We start from the raw sequence: 23,757 nt of genomic DNA, 5'->3' as shown, positions 1-23,757 counted from the left end.
GAACAGTGTTGTCAGCACAAGTAACGGCTTCTGGAATTACAGTAGTTACCATAGCATTTGTGATAGCGTACTTAAGCAGCAGCATGCGGTGTCGTCTGTGTATTTATGAAAATACAAATTAGTGTAACAGGACACCGAATGAATTCAGAGCGCTGCATGTGCTTGTAATTATTCTGTTGCACAACCACAAATAACTCATGATGATTGATTGGTTTTGGAGATTTCTTGTCCAACACGGCAATTGCACTTGGTGGCAAAAGACTTCTCTAACGTACTGCACGTCAGTTGCTTTGTTTCACAACACTGTGCGGTTGCGCTTCCGAGTGGCACTGCATAGTACCACGCTGCGAGAAGACAAAGTTTGTGAAAAGTTTAGAAAGAAAGCAGTTGACACTGAAGTGCTTTGGCAGCTCGGTGACTTGACTGAGGAGGCACTAAAAGGCTTCATACTGGTGTGCAAATCATGGTCATGTGATGCAAACCGTGTGACCACTGTTGGTTCATCCTCCTTTACGCAAGGCATTAGAAAAATGGTAAGCACCTGTTATGTCTGAACACGGCCAAGGGCATTAAGTACATGTTTACCACGAGGCGACCCCACCCATTGGCGCCTATCCAGAAGTCAACGCAGGGCTGACACCGACTGTTGACGGGTCCACAAAAAACCCCTCCTCTTGCACCTGACAGCCTGAACTAATGATGAATAGGGCCAACGTCGAATGCTACTGTGGGAACAGCTTCGACCTCGGATTCTCAGAATGCTACGCACTTGCTAAATATGCGGGCGCATATTAGGCAACATCGGAGGCGGAGTTCGGCGGGACTGTGCATATCATGGGTGGGATATTGTGACCGATTCGACGATTGTGGTTGGCCGCGATACAGTGATCAGATTCTCTGGTCTAGTCGCCTAGGGAAGGCAACGGTATCAAAAGCGGATACCTTTCGTGCAGTGAGAGAATGTGCTGATCTGTCCTGATGTGAACTGAGACGTTTAATATACTCCTGCTGGAGTGGGCTTCCGTATCTGGAGCCAGCGTAAATGATGTAAAATAAATCCTTTTTCTTCATTCCTACTATCTGACGTATTCGTCGATTAGCTTGGTGGCAGAGACTGTTGAAGCTTGGGCAAGGTGGTGTGACATTCTTTCACAACAGCACAAAAGGCTAGAACGAGACGAGTGCATCTACACAGTGCTGAACTTACAACTGCTTTTATTGAGGCCAATTCCACTGCTTAAATGTGGTGACAACCAATCTTAAATGAATATACACAAAGACACAAAATTGGCGAGAATGACAGTACCTGGGCACAAGGTTACAGCAACACATAAACAGCTGTGCACGTGTTTCCTATTTATCTTTAAGAAAACGCAGTTTATTTTCTGACAGAGCTACAAATTGAAAGACAAATGCGCAAGCGCAGCCTCAATAGCTCTTTCAGAAAAAGAACTGTGTTTTCTTGAAGATAAATAGGAAACACGTGCAGAGCTGTTCATGTGTCATTGTAGCCCTGTGCTCAGTTACTGCCATTCCCGCCAACCTTGCGTGTCTTTGTGTATTTTTATGTGAGATTGGTTGCCACCGTATTTAAGCCGTAGAAATCGCCCTAATAAAACCAGTTCTAAGTTCAGCGCTGTGTATGTACACTCGTCCTAGTCCTTGCGCTGTTGTAGAGAAAAGGGCTCGGTGGATTCCTGTCCCAAACGCCGCCATGAGCCGCAACAAACTGGTTGGCAACGGTGAGATCAAGAAGGCAGTCCTCGCGATCTGGGATCGACGACCTGGGAACCTTCGCAAGCTCGAGGTAGACCGCAGACAGAAGAGCGACTTCTGTGGATACGAGATGAGCAGAGCTCCTCTTCATGGCTCAGGGAGACACAACCGCCGCAGTAACTTGAGGAAACTTGAAGGAGGAGCTGCAGCTGGCAGTCCTCACGATCTGGAATAGGCGCACATGGGACCGTGGCTCCGGGAGACATCGAAAGCTAGAGGTTGGGCGATTGCTTGAGCGACTGCGTTTTACCAGACGATAAAGACAGGGTTCTGCCGGACAGTTAGCTGGGATTGATCGCCATCGGATGTGCGGTCAATACAGGGCAAGCTGTAGTCGGCTATGGGAAAAGCATGGATATCCCAGAGTTAAAAAAAGAAGAGATGCTGCTGTTGGTAACAGAGCTCGGTATGGAAATTAACCATGGGTTGGGGAAGCCCGAAATTGGTACTGCGATTGACGAAGTGGGTTTCGATGAGGACCAGCTCACAGATGCTTGGGAAAAGATATTTTGCGAGAAGGAAGATGAGGAGAGGCAGGAAAAGAGGGAACTAAGGCCGGCAAAAATAGAGCTCGCGAAAATAAAACTAGAGCAAGCGAAATTAGCGAGCGGTGCGGATGCGGCGCTGGCACAAACGGAAAGAGTGAAAATGACTAGTTTGCTTCAGCCGTACAAAACAGGCGAAGACATGGGTCTCCACCTGATTAAATTTGAACGGATTTATAAGAAGCAATCATTTCACCAAGGCACGTGGCCTTAGCGGTTGCTTGCGTTGTTGCCGGGAAAAGCCTAGCAAGTCGTGGCCCGACTGAGCGCAGCCGAAGCAGGCGTATACAATTCAGTGAAGTTGAGTTTGCTCGCAAAATACAAGCTTCCCAACAGAGGAATTTCTGAGGACATTTCGTCAGGAAATAAAAAAAAATATGCCGGCACATCCCACACCCTGTGGGAACAGATGTTAAAAAACAGTGTGCTGAGAGCCTACCAAGTTAACAAAATGTTGTCGCCGTCATGCTAGAGTTCTGCGCATGCGCAGTGCACTACCGTTCCTTCTTTCCCTTCCTACTTCAAGGGATAAAAGCTATCAGACGCCCCTAAGTAAATGTCTTCTTCTATGTTCGAGCTGTCCGTGCCTCGCAACTGTTCGGGCCGGCCGCGTGCCGCGGCTATGCTACAGTGGCGACGAGGATGGGATGCCCCCCATTCGGTGGAAGAAGACCCGGAATCGGCAACCGTGAAGGCAGTCTCGCCGACGACAAGCATGGCGCATTATATGCTCCATGCATTCAACGAAGATACAGATAAATGTAAGCCGTATCTGATTAAGTCACATGCCTACTTTGAAGCTAACGGAATCGGTGATTCGGCCAAAAAGAGAGCACTGCTCGTGGCAGCAATGAGCACGCAAATCGTGTAAGTATAGCCGGCAAGGTTGCACCGCGAGCCCCAAACGCTTTGAGCAAGTTGTCGAGGTGCTGAACGAGTACTATGATCCGAAAGGACATGAAAGTTTCAAGTTTTTTTAATTCTGCCAGATGGAAAGAGAATCTGTCACGCAGTTTCTGGTGGAAATACGACGCATAACCGATAACTTCATGTGGTATCGTGTGTTGGCTTCCGGTTTCGGTCGTTTACGTCAGGGCGCCACTCAGCACCAAACACTGTAAGTTGCCTGCTGCGTTTCCCCTCGCTGAAATCAATCTTTGCCTGGTCCCCGACTTCAGCAGTCCGGCTCTTTTATGCGAAGCATATTACTAGAGCTCAACCCAGCTCCTCAGGCGCGGCGGTGTCGCCTTCAATGACCTTTAGTGGCCCCATGCCATACCACGTGACACCGTGACGTCACGACAGAGGAGAAACGGGGCTCCAACTCGCGCCGTCGCTCGCGGCGTCGCGGCGGTATATAAGCAGCTGCGCTTGTTTCTAGGTGGCTTTGGCTCAACTCTTGCAAGATGGGCTGGGTGGGAATCGAACCAGGGTCTCCGGAGTGTGAGACGGAGACGCTACCACTGAGCCACGAGTACGATGCTTCAAAGCGGTACAAAAGCGCCTCTAGTGAATGCGGTGTTGCCTTAGAAACGAGCTGTTTCTAATGCTCAGGCGTGCGTCGCTTGCTCAGGCGCACATTTCGTTGCCGCGCCGAACGCTGCGTTGCTCGATGCTCACCGCGTCCAATGCGGGGCGCGTAGTCGCTGCGCCGTAGCCCATTGTCTTACACCCCTTGGCGGGTCGACGGGAACGCTGTCGCGTTCCACTCTTGAAGGCGAAGCAGAGTAACGCATGAGTTGTTTCTTTGTCTAGCCGAACCAAATATAGCCAAGCAACAGCAGTTCACCGGGCTAAACAGTGGTTCAACAACTAAAATAAAGGCTAGTATGCTTCGCATCCTGGGCTTAACCTTAGCTAAGCCACAGCCATTTTTTCCCGGCCGTTTAGGCCTCATGCATTAGGTCCTCCGTCCGGCCGCCCCGTCGAAGCTAAAACAAACTGGCGACGAGGTAAACCGTTTACTCTTTTTCCTACGTGCCCTTGCCGTTGTACTTCTGCTGCTATCCTGCTTCGGGCATGCAAGACGCTACGTATACTTCTGCTCCGTCCACCTCAACTCAACCGCCTCTGTTCTCGGTGCCCTGCATGGCGTTCGCACCCCCCCATGCCGCCTTTCCTTGCATTTCCCGTTACCCCCTCGGTACCGTGGATCACGTGGAAACACTCTTTTTGCACGTTTCCCCAGGCGACCGGATGCGAGGCACTACAAGACGACAGGAAGAAAGCCATTTTACTCAGTAACTTGGGCTTCGAGGGGCAGCGTGTCTAATACGACCTCGCGTAGCAAACGGACCTGATAGCTACTACGTTCGAAGATATTCTCCGCATCTTCGACCAGCATTACGAAGAAAGCACCAATCCCCTGGTGCACCGCATTATCTTCAGGGACAGGAAGCAACTACCCGGGGAAACCTTTCAGGACTTCGTTACCGCGCTTCAAAGGCTGGCGCCTGCTTGTGCGTTCGGCGCTTGGCACGACGAGTCCCTTCGCGACCAAATCCTGCAAGGCGTCGCATCAGCAAGAATACGAGAAAGGCTACTCTACGAAAGATCGTCCCTCACGCTCAAGAAAGCCGAGGAAATCGGACGAACCGTACAGCAAGTTCACAAAGAACTTCGTCTTCTACAGCTCGTCTCGACGCAACGCCAAGATGGCATCGCCAGTCATCACCTTCCTCGCCTGGGCGCGCAAGATGGCGGTCCCCGCCACCCTTCTCCCTCGACCCGGCGGCTTCAAGATGGCTTTCGGCAGCATGGCAGAAAGTTGCGACCTGGGGAGGCCGACCAACATGGCGCCCGGCCCGAACTCCGCGAAGCCAGTCGAGACATCGCGGTCCATTGCTACCGATGTGGTTCATCTCACCACATCGCATCCGACCCAGGCTGTCCGGCCAAGCACGTTTCCTGCCGTGCGTGCGGAAAAGTGGGACATTACGCTTCAGTTTGCCGTTCGAGGAACCGAACGCATCGACAGTCCCCTGCTCGAACGCAGCTTGTTTCCGCTACCGCTGGTAGAGAATCAACCACTACAGTCACGTCTGTGCTTACAATTCAAGCTTTGTGCATTGACATTCAAGGGTCTTCGCTCAGATGTCAACAAGTGTCAGGAGTTCCAGCTGACCCAAACGTTCAGCTTCCGTCTCTTCCACGCAACGCTCCAACAGAGGTCGCTCATCTATTCTCAAGACAATTGGGACTTGTAAGGGGCTTCATCCACGACGTTCGTCTCCGAGCTTCATTGCAACCAGTCTCGGCGAAACTGCGTCCTCTACCTCTGGTTCTCCGTGAGTAAGTCTCCGCCGAGCTGCAACGGCTGGGATTCGCTGATGTCATCGAGCGAGTCAGTGCGTCCGAGTGGATTTCTCCGCTCGTCGTCGTTCGGAAGGACAGTTCCATTCGACTTTGCGTCGATCTTCGAGACCACAACAAGGCTATCATCATCGACGCATTTCCGCTATCGAGAGCTGACGAACTGTTGCATCAACTCGCTGGTGCTACTGTTTTTAGTAAGTGGGACTTGCAGTCCGCTTATCATCAGGTTTTATTAACTAATTATGGGGTTTTACGTGCCAAAACCACTTTCTGATTATGAGGCACGCCGTAGTGGAGGACTCCGGAAATTTCGACCACCTGAGGTTCTTTAACGTGCACCTAAATCTAAATACACGGGTGTTTTTGCATTTCGCCCCCATCAGAATGCGGCCGCCGTGGCAGGGATTCGGTCCCGCGACCTCGTGCTCAGCAGCCCAACACCATAGCCACTGAGCAACCATGGCGGGTCAGGTTTTATTGTTCGAGAAAGCCGTGCCCTTACTACTTTTATCACTCATGACTGTCTCTTTCGCTTCAAGCGTGCGTGTTTCGGTTAGCATCTGCGCCATCCGCTTTGCAGCATATCATGTCATCTGTTTTAAAAGACTGTCCAGGCACCTTGTGCTACCTTGATGATGTTCTTGTATGGGGTCACACTCAACGTGACCACGACGGAAATTCGCAAACCGTCCTGTCTAGAATAAGTAATGCGGGAATGCAGCTTAACCACAATTGCGTATTCAGTGTGCCAGAATTACCTACCTTCCTCAGAGATAAAATTTCTGCAAACGGCATTTCGCCGACGGAAAGCAAAATTCAGGTAATCGTGGACGCACCACAGCCTAAGGACAAAAAGGCTCTACATTAATTTCTGTCCCTCACGGGATATTATGCTAAATTTGTCCCGCAGTATGCCGACGTAGTGGAACCGCTAAGGAAACTCCTAACACAAGGACAAGCCTTTGTCTGGGATCGGGATACTGAATACAGCTTTCAGGCGATTAAAGACGTACTTGCATCACGCCCAGTGGTACGCATGTTTCAACCGCATCTTCCTATTGATGTGACGGTTGATGCTTCTGACGTTGGCATAGGAGCCGTCCTACAGCAAAAATGCGAAAATGAGCTCTTTACAGTAGCTTTTGCTTCACGTACGTTATCTTCGGCAGAACGACGGTACTCCGTAGGTGAACTGGAAGCATTGGCATGTCTGTTTGCGTGTGGGGTCGACAGTTCACTCTACGAACTGATCACCAAGCTCTAGTCGCATTGCTATCTTCAAAGGGTCCTGGACAGCGAACATTAAGAATTTCAAGGTGGAGTGCAAGATTACTATGTTACAATTTCATCATTGAGCACTGTAAAGGTGACCAAAATGTCATAGCGGACGCATTGTCACGCTTACCTGTCCCTCCCGAACGTGAACCAGCACTAGATGAGGAAATAGTAATAGTGTCTGTGGTTTCATCTTGTATCACAAAGGAAGAATTCCAAGCAGCTACACAAGCAGATCCAGTGTGCCAAGAATTAAAAGACAAAATAGTAAAATGATGGAGAACTGCGGCGGACCTTCCGCCAGAGTTACAGGCATATGCTGCTGTACAGTCCGAATTGTCCTACGTGGATAATCGGCTTCTCCGAGGTGAACGTATCGTTCCTCCTGCTTGCTTACGTCAGACACTCCTGTATATTGCTCATGAAGGTCCCTTAGGCATCACGAAAACCAAGCTCAGGTTGAGAGGCATCTACTGGTGGCCTCACATGGATAGACAAATTGAGGAACTTGTGGGAAGCTGCTTTGTGTGCCAACAAGCAGATAAATCTGCCAAACCATCTTTTGCTCCATTACAACCTGTCGAATGACCGTTAAGACCATGGGAAAAGTTAGCCATAGACATAATAGGCCCTCTTGATTGTGCTCCACAGTATGAATGTTTTGCCTTGGTCATGGTTGACTATCATACTAAGTGGCCCGAAGGTGCTTTTATGCCTTCCGTCACATCCGATGCCATCATGCGCAGTCTCACGTCCATATTTAGTAGAGAAGGATTTCCTGATGCTATAGTATCCGACAACGGACCACAGTTTGTTTCTGCACAGTTCGAAAAGTTCCTGAAGGAAAGATGCATTAAGCATTTTTTGTCTTCTTTTTACTACCCACAGGCCAATGACCAGGTAGAAAGATTTAACCGTGTCCTTAAAGAGTTCATACAGATTGATATTTTGGAACAGCGAGACCTCAGGATTGCGGTCTTAGACTACTTAGCAATTTACATGTTTACTCCACATATGTCTACTTGTGTGTCCCCAGCTATGCTGCTCCATAGTCGACAACCACGAACTCGTCTGGACGTCGCAAACATGCCTCCAATTCATCCTCAATTTGCTTCTCCAATGTTGCGCCAGGAAGTGCAGAGTAGAGTACGTCAAAAACAGGAAAATACTAAAAAGTAAGTGGATTGTCGTCACGCAACCAAATGTCCTCAGTTTCAGCCAGGCGATCTGCTTAGCGTACGTAATTCACGGAAATCCGGTCCTAAATACTCCGGTCCGTTCAAGATTTATCGCAAAGCAGGTCTAAGTACTTTCCAGCTTGAAAAGGGCAAGCGTTGGAATGATTCTAAACTGGTGAAGTACTCGGTACGTCAGTGTGAAACAACAAATGAAAGGAGTCATTTCAATGACGACACATCCTTTGACGATAGTTTTCCACCTTTTCTTCCAGTTACTGGTGATACCCGTTTTCCTGCGGCAGCCACGTCTTTGCAACCGCCTGTTTCACCACCGCCATCGGGTTCACCCCGTACAGAAAAGCCTCCTGAACGTCCGTACGACACTCCACCCCAAGAAACTGCTCGTGAAAACACTCGGGACACAGACACACCTTCCAGTCCCTGTAAGAATAACACTTCCGCTGTTCCTCCTCTACAACCTGAACCAGTCGTCCGTAGGTTTACACGTCATAGACAACCTCCGGTACGGTTTAAGGATTGTTTCGAAGTAGCTTTCTGCCTTGGGTTACTATATACAGAGGTTTCAACCCTCCCATGCGAATTCAGCTCTTAACGCCAAAACGTCTTTCCTTGCATGTTAGGTAAATGGTGCATAAGTAGTATCTTTCAATGGGGGATTCCTGGCAACATGAAGGGTGCAATGCGCACACTGTACTTACTGCTATACTGCAGATTTATCAGTGGGTCCTAGTGGTAGGAACACCTTCCTTGATTTCTTAGCATCTCTGTAGAAGGGATACCATACATTTCTTGTACGTTACATTTATTGCATCATAAGCATGTAGTATGCAAATTTTCACTACGGTAATAGCAGCCATACGAATTTGTCTTTCCTGCCAAAAAGTTTTTGAACATTACTCAAGTCTTTAGTATCCTTACAGGGGGACTATCCCAACTTCTTGGGGAGTGTAAAATGCTTTATACGCACAATCTCCAATCCACGACTGCCACAGAACTGTCCCGTGTCAGGCTCAGGGTGAATGAGCCACCCATCAGTGCTGTCCCAGGGGGCACACAGATGTTCGCATTGTCTACTTGTACTCAGTGAACTCTTTTTCATGTGTGATCTGTGTGTGCAAGTGTGCATCTGAAACTGAAACGGGTACTGAAAATCTTCAGAACTGTATTGCAATCATGTTTATTTTTAGTCTTCATGTGCGTTTCTCTTAAAATGGGGACGCCAAAGATGTCATCACCAAACACGCGTGTTACAGTGCTAACATGTGTTCTTCTGTAACTCATGCCTTGCTTTTGTTGCGAGGAGAGCGAGTAGCGCGTTTTCCTCTCAAGGGAGAGGTGATGTGGTATCCTGTGTTGGCTTTCGGTTTTGTGTCGTTCACGTCAGGGCGCCACTCAGCGCCAAACGCTGTAAGTTGCCTGCTGCGTTTCCCCTCGCTGAAATAAAATCAATCTTTGCCTGGTCCCCGACTTGAGCAGTCCGGCTCTTTTTCTGCGGTGCTGCGCGCCCCGGCCGTTTAGGCCTCATGCCGCAGGTCCTCCGTCCGGCTGCGCCGTCGAAGCTACTACACTGCAATTTTGGCAACGTCCGGGAGCGGATGCTCAGGTATCGTATTGTGTGTGGTGTTCGGTGAAAGGCCCTACAGAAGCAACAACTGGCAAAGGCCGATCTCACGCTAGCGGAGGCTGAAGCGCTCGCAATTTCAGCTGAAACTGCCGAGAAAGACGCTATGAAAATGTCATCCGAGCCAAAGGCTTTATTGAAATTGCAGGCGGCTCGAAAAACGCCCTCTGAGGAAAACAGAAAGGCTAAAGAACATCTAGAATGCGGGTGGTGTGGCAGCTCAAAACACGATGATGTCAGTTGCGGATGGGCAAATGCACGTTGCTATCGCTGTGGGCGACGGGAACACCTTGCTAAAATATGCCAAAGCCACTCTAACCGCGGAAGGTTAGCTGCCAGAGCGATGCACGCAAATGTACTGGCTATAATGGAAACAACACCAATGGAAGATAGCAGTGACGAAATCCATCTTTGGAAATTGGTTTCGGAGTGCAATAATGTTCTCGAGCCACCAATCCGCCGCTCATTTATATGGTGCGGCGTTCAAGTAGCGATGGAAGTCGACACCAGGTCGCCAGTATGTGTCATTTCTCTGGAACTGTACATGAAGCATCGCAACCATTGGCCTGCCTTGAAACCGTCACGTCTGAAGTTGTCTTGCTACGCAGGGCGGTTACCAGTGCTGGGTGACCTGACATTACGTGTGGGCTTCAAAGACGTGCACGTAGACTGTCCCCTCACAATGCTCGACTGCGAAGGGCCAAGCCTATGCGGAAGGGACCTGCTGACGCTACTGGACAACGCTGGCGCTCCAGTGCTACATGTGACTCTGGCCTACGGAGCCACAGAAACGAGCGAAATGGACACCTGCAAGGTTAAGGCCATTTTCACAGACTACCAGGACATCTTCACCACGGAACTCGGCCTATGAAGGGTCCTGCAGCAAGCCTGCACCTCAAAGATGGAGCAATACCAAAGTTTTGTAAGACGAGATCTCTTCCTTATGCTCTACGCAACAAGGTAGCTTTGGAGCTGGACCGACTCGTTTCCCTTGGCGTCTTATCGCGAGTCAGCCATTCGGATTGGGCAACGCCCATAGTGCCGGTGCTAAAGAAAGATGGCGCGGTACGGATTTGTGGCGATCTTAAACTTACATTGGACCCTGTTTGCGCCATCGAACAGTATGCTATCACTGTAATAGAGGATATATTCGCAGTTTTAAGTGGCGGTGAATGTTTCAGCGCCATCGACTTGCGAGGCATTTACAGTCAGGTGCCTCTAGACGAAGCTACACGCAAACTTTGCGTAATCAATACGCACAAAGGCTTGTTTTGCTATAATCGGCTTCCGCTCTGACTATCGTCTGCACCGTCGATTTCCCAGTGAAAAATCGACACGATTGGTGTTTTACCCGGCGTTCAAGGCTACCTTGATGATGTAATTGTGTCCGAGAAGAAAGGCGACAATGGGGAGCGATTGAAAGTCGTCTTAGAGGGTTTTCGGGATCGTGGGGTATGAGAAATGCAAATTTTGACAACTGGCAGTTATATACCTCGGACATCGCGTTGACGGCGAGGGCCTCCATCCAATAGAAAACAACGTGGAAGCTATTATGCGCAAACCTTATCCGCGGAACGCGACTGAACTGCGGTCATTTATCGGAATTTTGACTTTCTACGCGAAATTTTCGCCAAACATGTCAACATACCTAGCACCGCTGTATCAACTATTGGAAAAGAACGCGCAGTGGCAATGGAAAGCACCGCAAAAGGCTGCCTTCGATGTAGCAAAAGAAAGTCTGAAGAATGCTCCAACTCTTGTACATTTCGGCCCTACAAAGGAACTCAAGCTAGAGTGCGATGCGTCGTCGCTCGTGGTTGGAGCAGTTCTCTTTCACTCTATCAAGAACGTACAGAGACCTATTGGTTTTCGCACAAGAACACTGACCCAAGCAGGGCGAAACTGCTCCCAGTTAGAACGTGAAGCGTCGGCACTGGTTTTCGGTATAACAAAATTCCGGGACTATCTTCTAGGTCGTGAATTTACGTTGATCACGGATGATCAAGCAATCGTCAGCCTGCTGAGCCCTGTCCGCCAGACACCGATGATGGCGGCTGCTCGAATTCAACGGTGGGGACTGTACCTCGGAGGCTACGAATACAAGCTTCAGTTGCTCCTGGGAAACAACTACTCAACTCGGGTGCTCTCAGCAGACTACCACAGCAGACCACCGGAGACAGAGGTCAAGGTGAGTCCCCGGAATACGTCAGCACACTCGAAAGCTTTGATGAAGGTGTGGTCTCAACGCGTGAACTGAAGGACCTAACGGCCGTCGACTCAACATTGCGTAAGGTTCAACATCACGTGTTGCGCGGTTGGCCACCAAGAAAGACAAACATAAAGCCCGATTTAGCACCTTATGAGCTTGAGCTAGAATTGTCCTTGGCCCACGACTTCCTATACTGGGGAAATAACGTCGTCATACCAAGTGACGCCAGAGAGCGTTTCCTGCAACTTCTTCACGAAACTTGCCAAGGATCATCGGCTATGAAAGCCGTGGCACGCTCCCTATTTTGGAGGCCAGGACTTGACCGCGATATAGAGCAGCGCACGGCCAACTGTGGAAATTGCATAGCAAATTTACCTATGCCCCCGGCTGCACCTCCCCTAAACTGGCCGAAGACGGAAGTATGGTGGTCTCGGATCCATATCGACTTCGCAGGACCCATAACCGGGAAGAGGGTCCTAGTTGCAGGGGACGCGCACTCCAAATGGATCGAAGCGATTCCTATGAAGCATGCAAACGTGGAAAGCACAATAAGGGCTCTGAGGAGCATATTTGCCCGTTTTGGTGTGCCACGTACAATAGTATCAGACAACGGCACACAGTTCACGAGTAAGGAATTTGCCACATTTACAGCAAAAAACAACATCACGCATCTGTGCACGGCATCCTTTCATCCACAGTCAAACGGAGCTGCTGAAAGGGCGGTGCGAACGATAAAGGAGGGTATTCAGAAAATGAAGGGAGGCGATCTCGACGAGAAATCGGTACGGCTACTGTTCAATTATAGACGTACACCTCTGAAGACTCGTAAATCGCCTTCAGAGATGCTCCTCGGTTATCAAATAAGGTCTTGTCTAGACACCTGTTTCCCTGTGAATGTTGCAGGTCCAACTGAGGGGAGCCACGACTGGACACTACCGCCAGACAGCAGCGTGTACGTCCGCAATTACGGACAGGGAGAGAAGTGGATCCCTGGTCGTCAAATCGGCGACAGGAGCACGGATGGTAACCGTAGAGACTCCCACTGCCATCTTCAAGCGGCACGTCGATCAGGTGCGCCGTCGCTCGGATTCATCACGAAGGTTTCCGTTCACCGATACGACTGCTCGTGGTCCAGGGTCCAATCAGACGCCAGGTCCCAGCACGGCCGCCAATGCAACCACTCCCTTGGAAGCGGCCGCCCGAGATAATTCTCCAGACACGGCCAAACATGTGGGCAACAACATTCGACTTCGCACCCCTCCTCTCCCAGCTACCTTGAGTCCGAAGCTTCGCAGCAAGTCCTGCGCCGGTCAACGAGGCAGCGCAAGCGAGTGCAACGGTCCCATTTTCGAGGAGAGGCCAGTGTTGGGTCGCCGGCACTGCAGAGTTCTGCGCATGCGCAGTACACTTCCGTTCCTTCCTTCCGCTCCCACTTCAGGGGATCACATGCCCCTAAATAAACGACTTCTTCTATGTTCGAGCTGTCTGTGCCTAGTAACTGTTGGGGCCACGTGCCGTGGCTATGCTACACGAAACGACCATGAAAGCACTAAGACGTAGGCGGCTGTTTGATAACCTACATGACACGCATGTCAAGACATTCATGTCATGACCTGTCATTCATGTTCGTCGTACACTCTTGTCATAATATGCCAATTTTCATACTTACCAAGTTAGCGAAACGATCTGAGAGCACCATGACGGAAGCGGCTGTTTTATGACCGACATGATACGTCATGATATTCATGTCATGACCGATCATTATGTTCGTCATACACTCTTGTCATACTATGCCAATTTTTGTAGATACCAAATTAACGAAACGACCATGAGAGCTCCAAGAGGTAGGCGGCTAGATAGATAGATACTGTCAACCTGGCAAATGTTCGCCAAGAAATGCCTCGCATTGAAAAGCCTAATAAAAGCTTTGTTGGCATGTAGCCTGAAGAATATTTTTTTCTGAGTGGGTGATAGGAGCAGGGGCGAATAACCTTTCATATTTAATCTGCTTAGACCAGTTTTACGAGACCCTGACGGACCCGGCACGGTTGCTTACTGGGTTTTGGGCTGCTAAGCACGACGTCACACGATCGAATCCCGGCCACGACGGCCGCATTTCGATGGGGGCGAAATGCGAAAACATCCCTGTACTTAGATTTAGGTGCACGTTAAAAAACCACAAGTGCTCCAAGTTTGCGGAGTCCCTCACAACGGCGTTCCTCATAATCAGTTCGTGGTTTCGCCATGTAAAACTACATAATTTAATTTAATTTGACAGATATCGTGCGCGTTTGAGTTGAGGACAGGCAGAAAGGTGTGTCTGTAAAGAGTGCAGCACAGCTGACCGATTAGTATGTGGCAAGCCGTGGCTTCAGGCCACAGAGCGGCACCACACAGCGCTACCAAAAGCCGTCCCTACGGCCAAAATGTTACCCTCGAGTGCAGCAAACCCCAACACAAGAACGGCACGACACTCGCCGCAGTTCGGCGCGCACCGAAGCGGAACCGCCTGAAAGGGATAGAAAGGAACCCGGAAATCATTCGGAAGAGTTGGAATTGAGAGTTCAGCTGGCATGCTATAATTCTAAGGAAACGGGTCGCCCGAAACTGCCCAAATAAAAGGCCAGTACTCGCTTGCATAAGCAATCATCCGACTAGCATGGATCTTCTAAAGCCATACATGACGGATCCAGTGGTAAATGGCAAAGAGTGTAGGGTACTCGGGGAAACCGCGGCCACCATGGCCGTCGTCCATCCGAAGCATGTGAACAGTGAAAACTACGTGCCCGAATGCGCGTGGATAAGGCAGGCCGTCAGCAAAGACTCGGTGTGCCTACCGATGGCAAAGGTACAGATTGAGGGACCTTTTGGAGATGTTGAGACAGTAGCAGCAGTCTTCGATGGGCTATCGAAAGGACGCCCTTACCTTTTCTTGAACAGCTCAGAGTCGCTAATGAATAAAAGAGGATGCGCGTTCGCTGAAGCCCAGGTCATGGCTTTGACGAGGTTCAAAGCACGCGAACTAGCGCAGCAGAAAAGTCACGACGATGAACAAAATGCACAAAGAGAGAATGAAACAGCTAGCTGCGGAAACGTAGTTCAGGGGGAGTAGGAAATTTTACGGATTTATCCGACGGAAATTCGGGAGGAGGGTCAGGAGAGGAGCCGCCAATGGTAAGCAAAGGAAAGCACTCGGAAATGAGCACCACAAAGAGTGCTAAGAGAAAGAGGCGTCGCAAATTCAGGAATGCGGCAGAGAAGGCAACGCGGCCTAATTAATCGAAAGCCACTAAACCATTTGGGGAGCGCAAGGAAAGAGTTGAAAAGGCGCGCTTGTCGTTGGGAATGTTTCGAGTTAGAGCGCGTCCGAGCCACCAGACGAGGAAGGAAAAGCGACGTTCGGCGTGGAGGAGGACAAAAGCAAGGGGGCAGTTATGATCCCCCTCGTTTGGTTCTTTTTGAGGTGTAACCTGTAGGACACAGGAGAGCACGGCGGTCAGGCCAACGTTACTAGACTAGGTTCAGTTGTCAAACTCTCCGTAGGCGCCGTACATCGCGGGTGCCCCCGTTTCTTAGTTTGCCGCCAGAGGGCGGGAGCGCCGCAGGTGGCTTACGCGGGCGCAGCTCTGCGTTTGCGAAGGAGTTCGGGTCCTCCGACTTCGCAACTTACGTACTCTGCAAGTGTTTTCACCGATGCGTCTTTAAATGTTTGCATAGTCTCGCGTTTAGGAGATTGATTAAAAAATTTTCACGTAGGTGTGAAAATGCTGCTGCGCTGCCGCAGAATGCGCTGTGGAGTCCTTAGTCGAGGGCCGCAGCAGCCCCGGCCGTCCACTGCGCTCTATTAATCAGCTGGTGCTGATGAGTAGCTGATTAGTAGTTGTAATCAGCTGTTGCTGCTTAGTACTAATTAATTATTAATGCGAACGCATGGTATGACTCATGAGGCGATGTTGGCGCGACCACACGATGGTCCAAAAAAGTCACGGGAGCCCAAGCGAACCAATCGAGGCAGTTCACGACGCCAGTTAAGGCAGCGTGGATTAAGGCAGAGTGAATTAGGCGAAGTTAATTAAGGCACAGTAGAATAAAACAGAGTGAAGGCACTCGAACCAACGACCATTGGCGGAACCTTTCGAACCCGCGACCGTTGGTGTCAATTAGGGCGATGTTAATTAAGGCCCAGTTTGTAAAATATAGTTAAAGCACTCGAACCCGCGGTCGTGGTGAGAGTTGAAGCCTCGACCTTTGGTGGTGGCAATGAATTGCCTAACTAGGTGAATTAATCAATTAATGATTAAATTGGGTCATTCACTAACAATCAATTGAATATATATATATATATATATATATATATATATATATATATATATATATATATATTAATTATGAATTAACTACGCATTACCTAACTAGGCGGATTTGAAATAATTTGAATATCTCCAAGCTACGGAAAGCAACATCACCTTGGTTGTGACCAGCTACGCGGCATTCGCACATTTTAAAACTCTGGCTGAAGTTAGCTGGGACACACTGTATATACGCACTCTCAGCACTTCATTTCGGAATGAAAAAAAAATGAAGCTAACACTATTTCTTTCATCAGAGCACCGTATTCACAAGTGCAATGTTGAAACCTACGTGAGCTTTGCTCCCTTGCGAGCAGACTTGCACATTCAAAGTAGGTTATCGCTGCAGGACCGGAGCATAAATATGCTTTCGCGTCACGAAATAAAATTGGATGATATGACCCGTAAGCTCGTCAAAACGCACACGGCAATTAAAACGCACAAGAGTGTCGCAAAAATGCACCGAGACTGCAGCAAAACACGCATGTATACAACGTGCCAAAACAGTTAAACAACGGACAGTGCTTCGTCGCCCCGTCGCCCCGTCCGCGCCGTGCTGACCGAGCAAAGTGCGACAGCAGCGCCACGAGATGCGAGGATCGGTGGTGGGTCCACGCAGTCACGGGAGTTTGAAAACTGAAGCTAGTCTAGTAACGTTGGGTCAGGCGACGCGAAGTGGTAATGTGCATTAGCAGCGCAATAAGGCATGCTGACAGTGCGCCACGTGTCGGGGGTCTGTAGTGAGAGAAATGGACAACGTGGCCCTTGTATTCCCTGCTTGACAAGGTTGAGAAGAAGAGCTTTCAGACCATGCCCGCCTCGAGTACGGCTTGACGCAACTGTCGGCTATTCGTAATGAATAATGGCGATACAAGGTTTTTGCAAACTGTTTGTTTCTGTAATTTTAGTGTTAAGTTATACGTTTAGGTCAACAGATCGTTGCGATAAGCAAGTTTTTAGCTTTGTTTAGATTGTTTATTTTAGAAGCTCATCGATATTCTGAAAGATATGGTTCTCGCAGACATAATTTTTTGAAACTTTGCTTTCTCGATGTGTTGTTCTTACATTATTTTTTTGTGAGATGGGCTTGCACCGTCTAGGCTGTTGGCGAAAAACCTGCAGTGGCGCGCTCGAGCATCAGTTCACTTTTCGTAGGTGGTCGCGAGATTTGCAAGAAAGGCACCTTATCTGGCCGAGTCGTTGTTTAACCGCACGATTTAGAAAGTGCAGTGCTCTTCCTTTAAGGCTTGTCTTGCTCGGATGCAGAGAAGCAAAGTGTTGGCGCCTGTCTCGCACGTGTATTCGTGAGCCTTTTAGTATCGGTTTAGCGTTTTAGTTTCGAGCGACGCAACGTTTATTAAATTATTTCTTTAGTGCGGCTTCTTTGGGGACAAGATCAAGAAATATTAGTGCGTGAGTCGCACGAAAGTTGCAGATTTGCGGAGCCTTTTTCGGAATATGTGGATTATTTTGAGAGGAAAGCCTTGTCTTCACGGCCTGTGCTTGTCTCTCCAGACTTTTGCGTAGAATTCATTCTCCACTGTGACGTCAGCAACCATGGTCTAGGCGTCGTCCTTGCCCAACTTAACATACGCGGTTAAGAGCATTCAGTGCTGTACCTCAGTCGAAAACTGACACTGAGAAAAGAGGCGTTTAGCAATAGGACTGTAAGGTGGGCTATTGGTTTGACTTCACTGTGGAAAGTCTTGCGCACACTGAACGAAGACAACAAGAAAGGGACACAAAGACCAACGCAGACTGACAACTGGATTTTTATTCCTAAAAACGGCACATATGTACCGTCGACACCAATCACCTGATCACCATGCATAGGCAAGAGAGCACCCGTTCCACGTGATCACAACACTCTTAAAATGCATCATAATCGACACACTATCGTCTAATATCGGGCAAGTTAATTTCACTATCATACAAAGCGACAGACGGATGGCTAACGCTAACACACGCTCCTTGTAGTCTAGATAGGTGGTAAGCTTCCACAATTTCTTTTGTTGTCTCATTAGGACTAAATACAGTATAGCGGTTTGGTCAAACAGTGGTTTACACATGCTCAATGAACATTGCGCGAAGTGCTTGCCAAATGCGTATAGAGCACTCCCTTCAAGCTGGCCAAGTGCTCTCTTTACAGTAGACTAGTAGACTAGACAGTAGACTGTCTAGAATGCGCCGCTTGTAGCAAACAATACATAGGTGAGACTGGACAACGAATTCATACAAGACTCAACGGTCACCGCGCGGACACAAAACACAATTTACCTAAAGCAGTAGCCAGCCACTTTAATGAACATGGTCATATATTTGACAAAGCAAGGCTCTATATACTACTAATTTCCGTTCCCCTCGCGAAAGGAAATATACGGAATCATATCTCATATACAAGTTTACTTGCCTACACCCGACGGGAATTAATTTGGCATGTGGCAACTTAGAATCTTTAAAAGCGGTAACTTAAATCTGAAATTCTCATATCAACCAAAAACAAAACACATTATGCCACCGGCTAACCTTAATTCTTAACCTCACCTACTCTCACATTTGGAAAAATTTTTCCTGCCTACTACTCAATTTAATATACTCTTTCAGGTGTTTAGGTTTATATCAACTGTAGGACCCTATTCTCCCATGTACACTTGCCCCCGCCCGCTTCTGCGCTTGTCACCCTCCTATTTGTTATCCCGGTTTCGGTTCCCTCTCCCTCTCTTTTCCCTTTTTTATATGTTTTTTGAAACAACCTCACCAACACATTCCGAAGTCAATATGCCTTTTTCGGCGCCCCAACCCAGGGTATCGCCATTTCTGGATGCCACCGTAACGACACCTACGTTGAGCGACTGGGTCAATGCCCCTTGGAAGACCATGCCGCTGCCTTTCAGTCACCCCATACATTGCACCGCAGACTCCTCGTCGCCATCTTAACTACTTCAAAATTACTCGACGTATTGCTGCTATGCTACTCAAGTCACTCTTTCAACTCATGTCTTTCTTTTGTATTTTGTGTTACTCGCGCACTGACCGCCTGACCGGCTCTTCTAATGCCACGAGAACATGCCGCCAACGACACCCCTGAATGCTGCCTAACCTCTTGCCTCCCCAACGCGCTCCCAGGCCCCCGTCTTTCTTAAATCTTTTCTCTTTCTTGCTCTTTCTATCCTTTGTTTTTCTTTTTGTGTTGGTGTCGCCCTGGTTTTTCTTTCCTTTCTTCTTTTTTCTCCGCTTTTCTTTCTTTTATTTTCTCCCCGCGTTTCCACTCTCCCGCTCTTGTCCCCCCCGTCTTGGGAACGAAGCTCACAGACGTCGGACGACAGCGCTCGTTACCTCTGAAGTCTCTCCCTTTAAAACCAGCCGCCAGCGACAACACCGGCATGTGACTTCACTGCACTAATCCTTTAAAACTAACATGCCGAGGATGACGAGGCCGCCTTTGATGAAGATAGGTCCTCCTATCGAAACATTGGCCAGCCTTTCCGAGGCGCCTTATCCCTGTTTACAAACTTTATACCACAGTGTGCCATTCCATCTGTCAGCCCCTTTCTTGATTGAAGAGAAATTGTAGAAGCTTGGCACATATCTAGACTACAGGGAGCATGTGTTAGCCATCCGTCTGTCGCTTTGTATGACAGTGAAATTAACTTGCTCAGTATTAGACGACGGTTGGTGTCAATTCTTAAGCATCTTATGAGTGTCGTTATAACGTGAAACGGATGCTCTGTTGCTCATGCATGGTGATCATGTGATGGGTCTCGACGCTGTATATGTGCCGTTTTTAGGAATAAAAATTCAGTTGCAGTCTGCGATGGTCTTTTTGTTCTTTTCTTGTCTTCGTTCAGTGCGCGCAAAACTTTCCACAATGGAGGCGTTTAGCACTTTTAGGAAAGAGTGTGCATTCAAAAGCTAGGACGGTATATTGAAGGCATGAAATTCAAGATCGAGAGTGACCATAGCTTCTTTGCATGGCTGAAGCAAATGTCGGGGACGGGAGGCTGCTGAGATAGTTTCATTTGGCAGGAATACAACTTCGAGGTCTAGCATAGAAAAGGCAGCATAATAATTAAGAATGCAGGCGGGCTGAGCCCGGAATTGCAGGCAAAAATTTCAGGGTATTTTTACAATGAATCTCTAAGGGCTAGTTCCCCCAGGGTCGTGTCCGTGTGTTAACACAAAACCATCATCAGGATTGGCTCAAGCGTTTTCTTCCACAGCTGGATCGTTGGCACCCCTCGACGCTGCAGCGCGAACGCGCTCGTCAACATATGTTAATTAAGTAAAATAATTAGCTGTTAAGGGCTAGTTCCCCCAGCATCATGTGTGGACATAAAACTACCCATACGTGGGCCGATACCGAAGGCAGTGCAATACCGGGACGACCCGCAGGGGAGGTGAAGCAGGCGTAAAAGAATTCACCATACGTGCACCGATCTCGAAGGGAGTGCAATAACGGTCCGGCACGCGGCGGAGACGAAGCAGGCTTAAAAACACTCCCTGTAAGTGCGCCGATCCCGAAGATGCTATAATAGCGCGCGGAACCGCGGCGGAGGTTAAGCAAGCTTAAAAGCACTCCCAATACGTGGGCCGACCCCGAAGATAGTACAGTGCCGCGCGACCCGCAGCGGAGGTGAAACAGGATTAAAAACACTCTCCATACGTGCGCCTATCCCGAAGGTAGTGCAATGCCGGCCCGACCCGCAGCGGAGGTGAAGCAGGCTTAAAAACACTATCCATACGTGCGCTGATCCCGAAGGTAGTGCAATGCCGGTCCGACCCGCAGCGTAGGTGAAGCAGGGTTAAAAACACACCCCACGCGTTCGCCGATACCGAAGATAGTGCAATGCCGAGGCGACCCGCGGCGGAGGTCAAGCAGGCTTTAAAGCACTCCCCATACGTTCGCCGATCCCAATCTTCAATCAACTTGAAGAAAGAAGTTTTTAAGAAGGAAGCCAAACACCGGATTTCATGTTGGAATTGTAGTAAAATGGTGGCTTGGGATTTAGGAATGAAATACTGTTATCCACATCTAGTAACATGAAGGTATACAAAGGAAGCTTTGCAGCTGAATTCTGGTATCATGGTCCATTCTTTAATGGCGCTTTTGAAATAACGAGGCGGTAGAGTGAGAGTTGTCGCAAGGAGTATTGCACAAACATAGTGCAGGCAAACGTGAACGTTCCGCCTTGTTGGTTTCAAATACCGGTGAAAGAATGCGCACACTTGTTGGTGCCGTCCTCATTGTCTGTGTGCTTAACCGTGCCTAATTACGGAGGCACTGCAAATTTGCGAAAGTGATCATTCACGTTCATAGTCTGGAACTGTTACCAGCTAAATGTGGCAGACCACCATATAGCCTGCCACACCTGTCGCACTTCATACTGAGTCATTGGAATTAAGTGAAGTAGATTAGTTGCTTTTAAAAAATAAGATAATTGCAACCCTTAGCCAATAAGCAGGCGTCTACTTCCTTAGTTGCATACATAGCGTGTACGACATCCCTTGACTGCTCTCAGCTGTCAGCTTGAAAAGCACACTCCTTCACCGACTTCTTAATCATGCATATATTAAGGGTCAGTGGCTGCTTTACTTCTACAAGTGGAGGAATGCTGCTTATATAATACACAGAAAAAAAGAAGAAACGTTCTAGTTACCAGAAACAAATCTTTGAAGATCTCCGCAACCTGTGAGAGGATGGTTGTGTTGAAGTGGACAAGGAAATAGACGAAAATCCAGCGGAGGCCCGATATGTAGCTCTGCCGGCAGATATGAAGAAACATACATGATGCGTCACGACAGTGGAACTCAGTGTTTTAACAAAGGCTTCAAGTTACGTTTTAAAGCATTAGCTGGAATAAAGATGAAGATTTTTTCATTCCTGAGCGATATAATATTTGTGCCAGCGAATATCAGAATTCGTGTGATTGACTGTTTAGTTTAAAAAGTCGCAGTTTCGCCTGGGAAGCGAAGCATTGGTAGCTATAGGAAAGTATTACCGTGTAGGCCCGTGTAAGGACCGCACTCCCAACTGGGCAGCCTACAATTTGGAGAAACAAATTCCAACGGAGAAGCATTCGGTGCCCCGATGCCGCGCGCGAGCATCGGCAAAATTGCGCGCGCTACGTATAGTTCCGCGTGCCGCTACTAAGTGGCGAGAGCCGGGTTGTGTGCACCGAAGGGGGCAGTGGGCTCGCTCCTCGGGCGCTGTTAGCGTCGCATCCAAGAGCCACGGGTAACCTCGATGGAAGCTTTGCTTGTAGAGTGACAGAAGCTTTCATTTTGCTTGCGCTGCTGTTGATTTCAGTTCGAAGCAGTTCACTCTTGTTTGTTTTAAATTTAGTCACACTTGAGATTCTTTAGATATATTTAGCAAGCACTATATCTGTTTGGGTCAAAAGATATTTACCAGAACAGTACCTTGTGTAAAAGGACGACGCCAATCGTTTGGCGATTTACTGCCTATCCTAACCGCTAGATGTTTTACGCAAATAAGTCCTCACCGACGGATTTTGCTTATCCGGAAGGGGCCTTAATATATTCCTAATTATCAGGGAATCGTAAAAAAATGAATTCGAAAAACAATCTTGTTGAGCTAGAGGGTCGGTGACTAAATATACGCTTTCATGTCCTGTCGACCTAACCTAAAAAGATTTTGTATCAAGGTTATGTCAGGTAGCCCACCAGTGAATTAGACCGAAAACATTGCCCGCATACTCCCTAGCCGAACTAAAAGAAACGCAAGTACGTATGCTAGCCAGACGGCGGGGGGGGGGGGGGGGGGGGGGAGAGGATGCTTAGCCTTCATTTTCACTGTTAACAGTCATCTAATACCCGTGTAAAGTGATTATGGCGATCTACTCCGCTTAGCCAAAATAAAATTGCATGGCTTAAAAATTTCCGTGTTTCACTTGAATTGTTTCACGTGTGAGAGTAGCCGTCTGCATTTATCGTTAATCATCCTTATGCAGTTACACTTTTGTTTTGCTTATGTACAGCAATATAAGGGTGTTCTCGATGTCGCGGCATGGCTCAGTCACTGCTAAGCATACTCATCCCTTGCATACTGTGTACAACGCAGAAAAAGAAAGTTTCACGCAGAAGCTCCCCTGGTCTAAGCACGCGTAATCATTGTGCCACTCGATCATCTACACGCAGCCCGGCGTCATTATATGGAACTAGATCCCTCATCGGTTGTTCGCTTATCATGCTCGACAGTGAAGATGAAGCAAGTTTAATCAGGAAAGAGTTCATTACGGTACTGAGAACCATGTCCATTGGTGTCAAGTTGAAGTTAATTAGCCCCATTTTATTAAGATATAGTTCATTAAGGCACTCGAACCCTCGGCCTTTGGTATTAAGCTGAATTAGGGTTAATTTTGCAAAGCTATTGCAAAAGCACCACTACATTTGCTGAGGGGTGTATGGAGTGCTTTACTGATGTTTCGGATGCTTGTTTTGAGCTTGT

The 23,757-nt window shown here is 48.5% G+C and overlaps 1 protein-coding gene across 2 annotated transcripts in view; it reads right to left on the bottom strand.

Annotated features, from left to right (window-relative positions):
* The window catches only part of LOC129382171 (uncharacterized), a 431,723-nt gene that overhangs the window by 15,816 nt on the left and 392,150 nt on the right, over nt 1-23,757 (bottom strand). For both annotated transcript variants that reach the window (XM_072287040.1, XM_072287041.1), the window contains exon 6: nt 21,947-22,048. In XM_072287040.1, coding sequence (XP_072143141.1) covers nt 21,947-22,048 — 102 coding nt within the window. The remainder of the gene's footprint in view (nt 1-21,946; nt 22,049-23,757) is intronic.

Source organism: Dermacentor andersoni, chromosome 3 (assembly GCF_023375885.2).
Source record: "Dermacentor andersoni chromosome 3, qqDerAnde1_hic_scaffold, whole genome shotgun sequence".
In the NCBI taxonomy this organism is placed as follows: Eukaryota; Metazoa; Arthropoda; class Arachnida; order Ixodida; family Ixodidae; genus Dermacentor; species Dermacentor andersoni.
The sequence above is the reverse complement of the archived record's forward strand: the minus strand, read 5'-3'. Positions and strand labels throughout refer to the sequence as shown.